This window comes from Corylus avellana, chromosome 2 (assembly GCF_965113065.1).
Source record: "Corylus avellana chromosome 2, dhCorAvel1.hap1.2, whole genome shotgun sequence".
Lineage (NCBI taxonomy): Eukaryota > Viridiplantae > Streptophyta > Magnoliopsida > Fagales > Betulaceae > Corylus > Corylus avellana.
This window is the reverse complement of record NC_142491.1, coordinates 6,144,636-6,157,916: the sequence shown is the minus strand read 5'-3', so window position 1 is coordinate 6,157,916 and position 13,281 is coordinate 6,144,636. Positions and strand designations below refer to the sequence as shown.

Genomic DNA, 13,281 nt, shown 5'->3' with positions numbered 1-13,281 from the left:
AAAGTTAAACCTTTAAATTTAGATTCAATTATGTTATATTAATCACTCACTACGTAACTACTACCAATTAAATTGAACTTGACTACTTAAAAAAAAATTACAAACAAAACAAAAAGAAACAGGGAAAATAATAAGAGAGCAGGGTGTGGAAAGCAATGAATAAGCAACGACCACTGTGATTTCAAAAGTAAGGCTCGTGAGTGATGACACATGAATCATGATGCAGCACGATCATGATTATTAAAGGATGCATGCAGAACATGCATCTTCATACATACACCATGCATTTCAGAAAGAAAAAGAAAAAGAAAAAGAAAAACAGATGGGTATAATTATCCTCATGAACTTCAAAGTCAAACCAGACAAAAAAAGCTTCGGAGAAAAATCCGGACAAGTAAAAAGACAAAACCGATAGTTAGCGGCCAGCCACCTCCGTGGTGTTAGAACTTCAGAAAACCAAAGCGCATGCACCACGTAATGTTCTCCACACAATTAAGCTCCATATTTGTAGCATCCACTCAAATTAAGTGACAGATTCGAAAGAAAAGGAAAGAAAAAAAAAAAAAAAAAAAGGTTAGGAAACTTCAATTACACCCTCGAAGTATAATTGATTTTGTGATTATAATTTCGAAGTTTAAAAATTTATAACGACGGTATCAAAAAAATTGATAAAATTAAAATGGGTTGCAATTTATGATACCGGCAGTGTAAATTTTTTAATTTTAAGGTTATGATTGCAAAACTGCTTATATTTCGCAGGAGTAAGTGAAGTTTTGAAAAAAGTTATGAAAACAAAAACAAAATATAAAAAAAAAAAAAAATGGTGAAATTAGAAATAGTTGAAACATAGAATACCTACATTGCAAATTTTTAAATTTTAAGAATATAATTACAAAACTGCTTATACTTTGCAGGTGTTTAAGTAAACTTTTCTACAAAAGTTTTGAAAACAAAAAGAAAATATAAAAGAAACCCAAGAATAATAACCTTCTTGTCTACCTTTAGAATCTCAAATTTTCAGTACTACAATATTTTAATCCTTTTTTTTCTTTTTCCTCCTTTCATTCTTGTCTGATGGAGTACTATTCCACTTCTTGGGCATTCAAATTTTTCTTTTTCTTTCTTATCATCCTTCTTGGTTCTTCTTCTTCTTCTTATTCGTCATTGTTGCCATCTTTGACGATCAACTCTACAGCAATGCATCGAAATCACACTGTGATATCGGAGTTTCGGGTACTAAATAGAAAAATCTTTTCCGACTGTCCAGATCTGAACCCTTTTCTTCAAATTAGTGTTAGTCCCTTTTCCAACATTTCTGACGAAGAGTACGTCAATGTTACCGTTGGTGGAGTTTTGTTTCCTTCAAAGCTTGATTGGGTCGCCATGGTTGCACCAGCTTATTCTGAGTAAGAAGTGCTCTCTCTCTCTCTCTCTCTCTCTCTATATATATATATATATATATCAAAAACTTTGTTTTATTTTTTTTGATCATGTGTTTATGATGTTTGTGTTTATCTCCTTGTTCCTTTTTCCATTACAAATGCAGTGTCTCGAGTTGTTTATCGAACTTTGCTCTCTATGTTCAGACTGGTGATCTTAGCCAACTTCCTTTGCTCTGCCATTATCCCGTTAAGGTAAGCCAATGACTAAATTCTATTATGTTGTGTATTTACACCATCTTCTAGAATTCCTAAAGTATTGGACGGCGGACCAAATCGACTGCAATTGATCGTTTCGATTGCAGCCAATTGAAAGAGAATTCTGATGGAGCTCACCTCGATCTCTGAACCCTATTGGAATCCTCTCTCGTGTAGGGGTCAAGTAGCCTGCAATTTGGGCAAAGAATTACAGTCAATATTGATCTATTAATGGATTTAATAGAAGTAAATGTTAGTACAACAAATTTCAAATCATTTCATATGAAAAAAACAAAAAAAAAAAAAATTGTTGTAGAATATTTTAAGAATTTTGATCTGGTGCTGACGTGGTACTATCAATTTCTAATTTTAAAAAATTTTAAAGATTTTTTTTTTTTTAATTCCGAATGTTGAGTAGTTAATTAATCGTGCAGAATAGCATTTAGGGTTCGAACTATATATATATTGTGACCAAAAAAATCTAAACAGTATGCCGAACAAACCATTTGTAGGTTGCTTAGCTTATAGAAAAAGAAAAAGAAAACATTATAGGCTAGATGGACAATTTTTGACATGGCATTTGAAATTAATTGAATGGCATTGTTGAGTGATTGAGGTCACTGCAATTTCTTAGAAATGCAGCAGCTAGCAATTCCAATAATCTAAATCGCTACGTCATTAATAAAATTACATAATGAAAAAAAAAAAGAAAAAGAAGCTAATAGTTTGCCACAAAGTATGGTAGGGTAAGCCGACTGCTCCCAAGGAAATGATTGACAACTCCCTAATTCTTTTAGAGGCTAGTTAGCCATCCTAATTAAGGATGTGATTTGGTGCACGGACCACTCCCTCACCATTTGAGGGTAGTGGTTGGTAACCCCAAGGAGCAGTTGCACCACCCCTCGAGCCATCAGGAGGTGGTGCGAGAACTCTTTGACCATTCGGAAGGTGGTGCGACCATGCCCCCAAGCGTTAGGGGGGATGAAACCTTGCCTAATATCAAAGTCAAAAGGCTTTAGGTATTACAATGAATGGATGAATGAAAAGTTCATGTCATTCTTGCAACCTCCCAACAGACCTTCCCTCTAATTAGGGGACAGAGGAAGTGAATCATGTGATGTCTTTAATTAGTGTAACAAAATTTGTTCTACATTGATGATCAGTGTCCTGCATTCTTACTTAGTCAATACAGTTTGTTCTTACTATATAAAGGCTTGCAATTGTTACAAGGTAGCTAGACTTTTTGGCCAAAGCAAATATCATATATAGGGCTGTCTGGTAAACTTTTTTAGAACTCTTTTCACTTCCTAGACTTTGAAAACTCTTGTCAAAACTGGCTTACGAAACGAATTTTTGGATTTGCCCTCGGCTACGAACACACTTTTCAAAACAAACTCCAAAATTCAAAACATTTTTAAGAAAATAAAACATAACATTTTTGAAAAATTAAATTTAAAGGTGTTGAGTGGTGGCCCTGCTATGGCTGCCCGCCAGTTTTGGAGGCCTTGTGGTGGCCGCAGTCGGATTTGGCAGCCTGGTGGCCATAGTCAGGGCCGCCAGAACACCACCACGACAAATTGGTTTTAAAACTCAGAATCCAAGTGAAAAAGAAAAGCTCCCAAAAAGAAACAAAGACAAAATAGACAGTTACCCATCTTAGTACGTTGTATCAAAATAATCAACGCAACCAACTATGTTAATTACGTCAAGAAACCAACCATGTTACTCGAAGCAATTTGGTTCTATACGACGAGCAATGCTAGATGTTATGCCTTCATTTTATTGGGTTGATTTGAAAGTGACACATCAACCATTTGAGAGTCTTTGTTAAAAGAAAAAAATTAAAGACCAATGAACATTGCAACGTCAAGTTGTCAACCCGGCAAAATAGTGGTAGAATAATAATATTGTAGCATACAGAAGGAATATACCTTTTTGTATTCTCCATAAATATTGGATTCATAACCACATTATTGTCCAACCTTAAAATCTCCATTACCATTAATTCTCATAATCATTTTTAACCAAATTCGAACATTCCAAAGAATTTTCATAACCTTGTCTTGCAGTTTTCTCATGGCGCCCTGCAATTCCTGTTGGGTTTCCAGACTCTTCATCATATTACTCACTTTCTTTCTCAGTTCTTCTTCTCCTTCTTCGTCATGGTCGTTGCACTCTTCACATATAAACTCAATGGCCATGCACAGAAACCACACATCAATCTCAGATTTTCGGCTCTTAAATAGAAGAACATTGATGGAGTGCTCCAACGTCACAGACCCTTCTATCAAAATCAAAGTTAGTCGGAAATCCAACCTTGCAGATGAAGAATATCTCAAGGTTACCGTTAGCCGAGTTTTGCATCCTTCAGAGGGTGATTGGGTCGCCATGATTTCACCTTCTCATTCTAAGTAAGAGATATTTATTTATTGATATTTCAAAAAAAAACAAAAATGTTATTTAGTAAACTCGTGTAAGATTGCTATGCAACTGGAATGTACAACAATTATACACGAGTCTATTAAATAGCATTACTAAAAAAAATTAGGAAGAAAGAAAGTTTACTTTCCTCTAACTGAGTTTTTATTTATTTATTTATTTTTTTCTGCCTTGTTTGGTTTTCTTTTCTTAAACATGCAGTGTAGAAAGTTGTCCACCCAATATGATTCTTTATTTAGAAACTGGCGATTTTGCCAATATTCCTCCTTTACTCTGCCATTATCCCGTCAAGGTAAACACAATAGTAATTTTAAATTCAACCAAATGCTATATGGTATTCTTCAATGGTTATTTTTTATTTCCGAGATTGATGCAATTTTTATAAAAATAAATACTTTAATTAAAACAAATGAAGCAGCATCAATAGCATGCCTTACCTAATATCTATACAATTATAACATGTAGACCCTCAAGTTTGGTATGATACTCTAGCTAATGTTGTAATTTTTCAGTAATGGTGTAATTTATTTACTTCAATTTGGATCATTTTGAGAAATTTATGACTCAGAGTACTTTCCTCCAAATTCTAAAAATTTTGAGTATAAAATTTGAAATTGTATTGAGAGGGGTAATAACTCTCTCGATCAAGATAAAAAAGAAAATACCTTGTATGACTAATGCTATATGCCACATAACGTTTTATTTCACTTTGTTAATGTGATACTGTTGATAGGTACTTGATTTATTTTTATTCATTTTGTTTTTTTAACAATGATTGATTGGCAATGTCCATATCAACAAAGCTAGATAAAATAGTGATTTTTAGCATTTCTCATTTATCAATAGGCTTCAATTTTCACCGCTGACTGGTACTTTTAATTTTGCGTAGAGATTAGTGAGACATCCTATAATTAGTTTGATATTGGGTGAGTGGATTGTAACGGTATTCAATATTCATGAGTATTAAGTCTAGTATTGGTTCTTTATTTCGGTGATACTAGGAATTTATAAGGAATTTTAGAAAGTTTCAGTTGTAACTTATTAATTTTTTTAGAAGAGCAATGTTATAAACTACATTTTTTTCTCATAACTATCTTAAAATACGGACATAATAGTACTCCCAATCAATTCTTGCATTCTTTTATTATTTATAAAAGAAATTTAATAATTACTTAGAACTGTTGTGAAATAAAAATATAATTTTTAACATTACTCTATTTAAAATGATAGCGTAAATATGACTATTATTTTCGCTGTCCATTGTTATAATTTAATAATATATGTTATATTATAGTTTGTAGAGGTATAGAAGCATCGGAAAAAAAAAAACTAGATAAGATGGCCAAGTTTATAAAGTAACCGACAAATTAAGTCACGTCAAGAAGTCATGACGTTCACGTAAGAACAAAAGGGTGGCTGTGGTTAATTACGCATCTTTCCGTCCCTTCCAAGGTTTTTGCCTTGTGTCCACCGGCAAAATTCATTTATAGAGTCTAATTTTGTCCATTTCTTTGTTTTAACTTCTTAGGATGATCATATAGTTTCCTGAATTCCTATTGTTAATGGTATTACAGATTTTATTATAAATTTCATTCGTACAATAACATGTCAGCCAATAAACAATTAAATTCACTCTCTTATATGAGTTTAAGTTTTTGAGATAAATAATAATTATTTGATATTCTACCCGTTCTATATTTCCTTATAAGGAATATGAATTAATAATATCGAAGTCCTTATATATATATTGAATCTTAATAATTAATCTTGTATTTATTTAAAATTTGCAGGCAATGTACATGAGTAAAGATCCAGACTATCTGAGTTGCAAGAATAAGCATCGCAAGAAATATAGGAGGGGTAAAGGTATAGTGACGAGCTGCAGAGGAACGTTAACATTTCATGTCATTAACATCAGAACTGACATCGAATTCGTCTTCTTTGGCGGCGGATTTGAAACGCCTTGCGTTTTGGCAAGATCACCTCCCATCAATTTTGCCAATCCAATTAAGCCTTTATATGGACATATCTCAAGTGTAGATTCAACTGGAACCTCGGTGAGTCACCATCTTTACTAATTAATTAAGATTAATTAATGCATTCATAAAAGGAAAGGTAATATAAAACGGGACTTCGGTCTCCAGAAATTTGCTTCTCGAATTAGTAAAATTGTTGGGAATTCCTTAAGAAACTTACTAATTTGAGAATAAAAAAAATAAATAAAAAAAAAGAGGGTGGGGGGGTGTGGATTTGGGTCCTTATGAAACTTACTAACAATAAATTTTTTTTTTTTTCTCATTTGGTAAGTGAATAGTGCTCACCAATTTTAGTGAGTATTATAGCAGCTCACCAAATTTGGAGTTAAATTAACTTATCAGATATGGGTTATACTTCACCCGAATTTACATCCCAGCTAGCCCAAATAACTTTTCGCTAGCCGGGTGTAAATGCTCGAACGGCTTAAGAGTGATATCTTTCAATGAGTCCATATATCTTGCCTCCTGGTATAGATAATGAGGCTTGACAACTTGAGCCAACAGAAACAGCTTGTTTAACAAAATTAACAAATTGTCAAATTAGAAATGAGAAAAATTGTCAGATTAGAAATGAACAAATTGTCGAAGGTGTAGCTGTTGCTACTGATATTATAAGCATCATGGGGCTGGTTTAACCCATACCAAGAAACCATGTGAAGCTACCATGCATGCATTACTCTAATTTGAACTCTTGAACATGACATGTGATGCAGATGAGATTAACATGGGTTAGTGGAGCTAAGGAACCTCAACAAGTACAATATGGAGATGGAAAAACACTGACATCACAAGTTACTACATTTACACAAGATAATATGTGTAGTGAGTTCCTCAACATACTACTTTTCTTTGCTCCTTTTATCCCAAACATAAGGATATATATATATATATATATATATATATGTTGGAGTCCTTCTCTTTGACAGCCATTAAATTTGCATTTGGTATATTTTATTTTATTTTTAAAAAAAATATACTTTAGCCCTTTGAACTACTACTACATTTTCATTTATTCCTTCAAAATTAAAAAGCAGCTTTGAGGTCCTTGAACTATATTACTTGTCAAATTAGATACTTTTGTATTTTTCTCCTCAAATTTCCATTGAAGTTATAAGTTTAGAGATATAAATGAAAATATGATAGTACCTCAAGAGACTAAAGTATATTTTCTCATTTTTTGGTGAACATCATATATAAAAGAGGGCAATTACATATGGCTGTCACCATCATCATATATAGATACCCTTTTCCTTCCTCTTAATTATCTTCTACTTAGATTTTGCTCCTGTGTTCTGAAATTGACAGATTCAAGTAGTTTTCAAAGTCCAGCAAAGGATTTTGGGTGGCATGACCCAGGATACATTCATTCTGCAGTAATGACAGGACTTGAACCTTCAAGCAAATTCTCCTACAGATATGGAAGGTTTTAGCAACCTTCTTTTCACCAACTACAGATATGGAAAGTTCTGAAATTTAATCATTTTATTAATATTCTAACACGTACGTACTGCAGTGACTTAGCTGGTTGGAGTGAACAAATCCAATTTCGAACTCCACCTGCAGGAGGATCAGATGAGCTCAAGTTCATAGCATATGGGGATATGGGAAAGGCTCCTCGTGATGCTTCTGCCGAGCACTTTATTCAGGTAAGGATAGGATACACTTGCTGCTGCAAATATAGTTAGACCCAAAATTTAATTTGTTTTCACAAAATTTTCAAGGTTTTCTGGTTTAAGCAAATCCCAATGAATGAACAAAGTCTAGTACTATCCAAAATGAATAAATCTTGCACTAATAACATGTTAATAACAGTGCATTATGGTGATTTTAGTCTTTTACTTCTTGAAACACAAATCTATTGACCCCTGTTTTTTTTTTTTTTATATATTATTTTGTGATACATATATAGCCGGGGTCTCTCTCAGTGATTGATGCCATCGCAGATGAAATAGATTCTAACAAGGTAGACTCAATCTTCCACATTGGAGATATAAGCTATGCCACTGGCTTTTTAGTTGAATGGGATTTTTTCCTTCAACAAATAAGCCCTGTAGCATCACGAGTTTCTTATATGACTGCAATTGGAAACCATGAGAGGTACCTTTCTCATATGCATACTTTAATAAGTATTTTTTTTAAGTCATTTTTGTTAGAATATATTACAAGATTTGATTGATTTATTAATTCAAATTATATATAATACTCTTCGTTATGTGAGGATACGTAAAATATTTAATTGTAATGAGAGGTGAATAACGGAGACATGGTTTGAACTTATAACACCTACTCTGATATGCTTTTATATCTGCACCTTTTTTTTTCTTTTTTTGTCTTTTTTCAGAGATTACGAAGATTCGGGATCAGTATATACATTAACTGATTCAGGAGGAGAATGTGGAATTCCTTATGAAACATACTTTCCCATGCCAACCTCAGGAAATGATAAGCCCTGGTATTCCATAGAACAAGGAGGTGTTCACTTCACAGTGATTTCAACTGAGCATAATTGGACACAAAAATATGAGCAGGTTAGATTAATCAAACGCTTTATGTCCTTTATGCATGTTTATCTCCTAATCTGACATCACCTTCTTTTAAATATATGCAAAATGTTTCAGTATGAGTGGATGAAAAATGACATGGCTTCCATCAATCGATCAAAAACTCCTTGGTTAGTTTTCACTGGGTAAGTGAATCTTACATATTTTAACACTATTCTCTTCGAATTAATGTTGATGCTAAGTGAAAAGACTAGGTAGATTGAGGGACATTGTGATCTTTTTAATGTTAATTGGACATTGCAAATAAGATGGTAGTTTCTCACATTAAAGTAACTACCTCTTGTCTTGTAACTGTGTGCTCAAAATAGACATATGTAAATTGCAGGCATAGACCCATGTATTCTTCTGCAATAGGATTACTTAATGTGGACGACAGATTTGTTGAGGAAGTAGAACCATTACTCTTGGAAAGCAAAGTAAGTCCTTTTGGCCTAAGTAGCCATATTCCTGAATTTCTTTGATATGAACTTGTGTTCTTCTCTTTGGTTACTATTTATCAGGTTGATCTGGTTCTCTTTGGCCATGTTCATAATTATGAGAGATCCTGCTCAGTTTACAAAAAAGAGTGCAAGGCCTTTCCTATAAAAGATGTAAATGGGATAGATGTATATGATCACAGCAATTATAGTGCCCCAGTGCATGTAATTATTGGTATGGCTGGCTTTTCCTTGGACAAGTTCCCAGATCATGTAAGTTCATCCCAGACTCCCTATCTCTCCATATATATTATGCACACATATATCCATGCAGGGACGGAACTAAAATTTCTCATTAGAAGACCAAAGTATGAACGAGGGGCCAAGCTGAAAGAGGGAAAACACGCCCCGTGGTTCCTCCCCTGCTCATGCATGTATGCATAGGTCTGATAAGTGAACTTGATCTCTTACATTGGAATAGGTGGAAAGCTGGAGTCTATCAAGGATTTCCCAGTTTGGTTATCTCAGAGGGCATGCAACAAAGAAAGAGTTCAACTTAGAGGTTAGTATATATATATATGCATGCACTTCTAGCTAGAATCTACTCTTACACATTTATGTTGTCTCACTCATTTCCTTCACTTTGGCAGTTGGTAAATTCAGGTACAAAGAAAGTTAAGGACAGCTTCCGCATCATTAAATCTCAAGCTTCCTCATGAAAGATTGTTGGAGAAGAGAGAGAGAGAAAGCACCTCCCCCCTTCTGCAAAGTATCACTGAAAGATCTATTTTGTTCAATAAGTAATCAATTTTGATGCGTTTTGAGCAAATATAATGAATTGAAATGATAGAAGTAAAGCGGAATCTCAACTCTTTGATTACGTTAATTGTGAGAACTTAATTTAGGGTAGGTCTTGAGTCCTATGTGGTAAAGCTATTTGATAATAATTAAGAATGCATAACGCCTTAACTCGTGTCTTGTGTGCGCAGGCACATGACACTAACCAAAGCCTCAAGAGTACATACAAAATTAACTTGGTTGGGACAGAAAAGTCAACTTTTTCATTTAAAATTAAGTCATATATTGAAATATATACTCAAAAGTTGTAAACCTCTAGATGAAAGAACCCAATTCTACAAGTGAATCAATGAATTCACATCATTATATATATATATATATATATATATATATATATATATATATATATATATATAAGACCTTAATTCCTTCCAAGGGACAGGGATGTGATATCTTTAATTAGTCCAACAAATAATTTGTGCAACATTAAATAGTCATGTCCTCCACTACCTACCGTAGTTAATAGAATTGTTGATACTACAGGGGCCGCTTGAAGTTGTTTCCAATTAGAATTTTAGGCGACTTAAAAAAAAAAAAAAAAAACTTTTAGCTTTCTCCAAGTAAATATTTTTCAAATATAGATATAAATTTCTTACAAAGCGGTCTAATAATGGTATTACCTCATCTCATTACTGTGGAAAAAATTGCTCTATCAAGACACGGTCCAAAATACAAAGAGGGGTTGTCCCTCTCCACTCAGTATCCTCTCCTAAATCTAGAGCGTGCTTTGCCAAACAGTGAGCTACCCTATTGGCACCTCTCCTGACATGGCTGATTTCCCACTGAGAAAAATTCATGAGCAAAGACTTAGCATCATTAATCACCATCCCGTAGCTATTCCAGTAACTACCATCCTGCCGTAGAGCTTGGACCACTTCAAGCGAATCACCTTCAATGATAATATTTGTAAGGCCTAACCTTTTACCTAGGGCCAATGGTTTCCGCTCTCCGACCGCTTCAGCTGTAGCAGGATTTATGATGCGAGTGTCCTTAAACGTACATGTGCTTTTAACATGTTTTTTTAATTAACTTAATGTGCTTTTAATCAAATGGAAGAATGGCATTGTCACGTTAGCATACTAGGATGTGATTAAGAAAGAGAGAGATAATTGTGGGATGTTATTGAAAACAAGTGAAAAACGAAAATACTTCACAAAAAAGAAATAAAAACGAAATAGACATTAAAAATTGTTTCCAATTAGAATTTTAGGCAACTTCACAAGGGTGCGTTTGAGATTATGATTTTATTATAGATAAAAAGTGTGATTTTAAATAAAATTGTAGAAAATAGAATTTTGGAATTGGGTTTTTAAAAAATTATGATTTGAAAATATAAAAAATCAGCATTTTTAAAAAGGAGGAAATGCGGTGCTTTTTTGAAAATGCAAAACTTTAAAAATTAAACTGCGATTTGCCAAACATTTAACTATATTTTTCAAATCACTATTTTTAGATCCTACTTTTTAAAATTGCAAAATCAGTACCCTAAGCCGTATAAAGCAACACAAAATAAGAGTTATAGTGACGGAGCTGGGGGTGGCCCTACCCAACACAAGGAAAAAAAAATTATAAGGAAAAAAAAAATTGTAAGGTAAAAATAAAAATTATAAGGTAGTAATCTTTTGTGGTAAGATTTGAATTATGTACGTATCTCATGCATTCAAATCTCTTTGTATCTATAGACAATCATAATTATAAATATAACACTGTCATACTTATTGATCTTCTCAGCAGCAAATACACCAAACATAGTTGCATTGAATCAACCTTTAAAAAAAAAAAAAAAAAGGAAAAATATAAAAAAGCCCTCCAAACTACCAGCCGTTTTCAATTTAGCCCCCTAATGTTCCAAAAGTGATAAAGTAACCTCCCAAACTACCAAATTATTGCATTTTGGTCACTCCGTTAATCAAAACTGTCAGTTTGGCTGGAAACTGCAAAACGACATCGTTTTGTTACGGGGTAAGTTACTACAATGCCCTTTTATGAAAAAAAAAAAAAAAAATTGGGAAAAATATATAAAAGCCCTTCAAATTACCAGCCATTTTCATTTTAGCCCCCTAATGTTCAGAAAGTAATAAAGTAGTCCACAAACTACCAAACAGTTGCAATTTGACCACTCTATTAGTCATTACCAGCAAATATGATGAAAAATTTAAAACTACGTCGTTTTGGCAAAGGTAAGTTACCAAAATGCCCTATTTTGGAAAAAAAAATATATCATATTAAAACAAGCAAGCAAAATAGAGCCGTTTTGCTTGAAATTAGGATTTCCTTACACTTACCAAAACGGAACCGTTTTGGTAAGTGCTTGGAATTAAAAGAAAAAACTCTAGACCCCACGCAGGTGACCCACGAAAAACCCCCCAACCCCAGTTTATCCCTCTACCCAAAACCACCGGCCACCACGTCGTTCTATCTCCGGTAGCCTGTAAATCTTACCCATAACTCAATATTTTTATTGTATTTCATGGTATAGCTGTCGGATCGGTGTTGTTTATCTGCTAACGTGGTTTTTTTGTTTGATTTTTACAATGGGTAAGAATTTTTCGGTGGCGCTTCGTAGCCATTGGATGGTGTGGCCGGCGGTGATGGATGGTGGTGGCAGGGGTAGCTGGTTTTGAGAGAGAGAGAGACAGAGGGGCGTTGCGTTTTTTTCACTTGAGGGAGAAGGTTGCTGAAGATAGAACAACGTGGTGGCCGGCGGTTTGGGGGAGAGAGATAAACTGGGGTTTGAGGTTTTTTCTGTGTGGGATCTAAGGTTTTTTCTTTTTATTCCTAACACTTACCAAAACGGCGCCATTTTGGTAAGTGTAAGGAAACCCTAATTTCAAGCAAAACGGCACCGTTTTGCGTGCTTGTTTTAATATAATTTTTTTTTTCTAAAAGGGTATTTTAGTAACTTACCCTTGTCAAAACGACGTAGTTTTGAATTTTTCATCATATTTAACAGTAATGACTAACGGAATGGCCAAATTGCAATTGTTTGGTAGTTGTAGGCTACTTTATCATTTTCTGAACATTAGGGAGCTAAAATGAAAACGGCTGGTAGTTTGGAGGACTTTTTTATATTTTTCCAAATTTTTTTTTTTTTTTTCATAAAAGGGCATTGTAGTAACTTACCCGTAACAAAACGACGTTGTTTTACAATTTCCGTCCAAACTGACGGTTTTGACTAACGGATCCGTTCAAAATGACACGTCAATATTTATTGACGTGTCTAATTTTAGCGCGTGTCTAACATTTATTGGCGTGTCTAATTTTAGCGCGTCAATAAATATTTAAATATTAAATTATTTAAATAAAATTTTTAAAAATTAAATTGAATTTAAAT

At 33.7% G+C, this 13,281-nt stretch overlaps 1 protein-coding gene across 1 annotated transcript; it reads left to right on the top strand.

The window, feature by feature from the left end:
* The first annotated feature begins 1,074 nt into the window (after positions 1-1,074).
* Positions 1,075-9,905, top strand: LOC132167483 (putative inactive purple acid phosphatase 27). Its single transcript, XM_088513628.1, has 13 exons — positions 1,075-1,406; positions 1,547-1,634; positions 5,867-6,133; positions 6,826-6,934; positions 7,418-7,535; positions 7,626-7,758; positions 8,022-8,209; positions 8,454-8,640; positions 8,731-8,798; positions 8,999-9,089; positions 9,174-9,362; positions 9,571-9,651; positions 9,740-9,905. The coding sequence occupies exons 1-13, from the start codon at positions 1,075-1,077 to the stop codon at positions 9,806-9,808; spliced, it is 1,920 nt and encodes a 639-aa protein (XP_088369754.1). The 3' UTR covers positions 9,809-9,905.
* Positions 9,906-13,281: the final 3,376 nt, after the last annotated feature.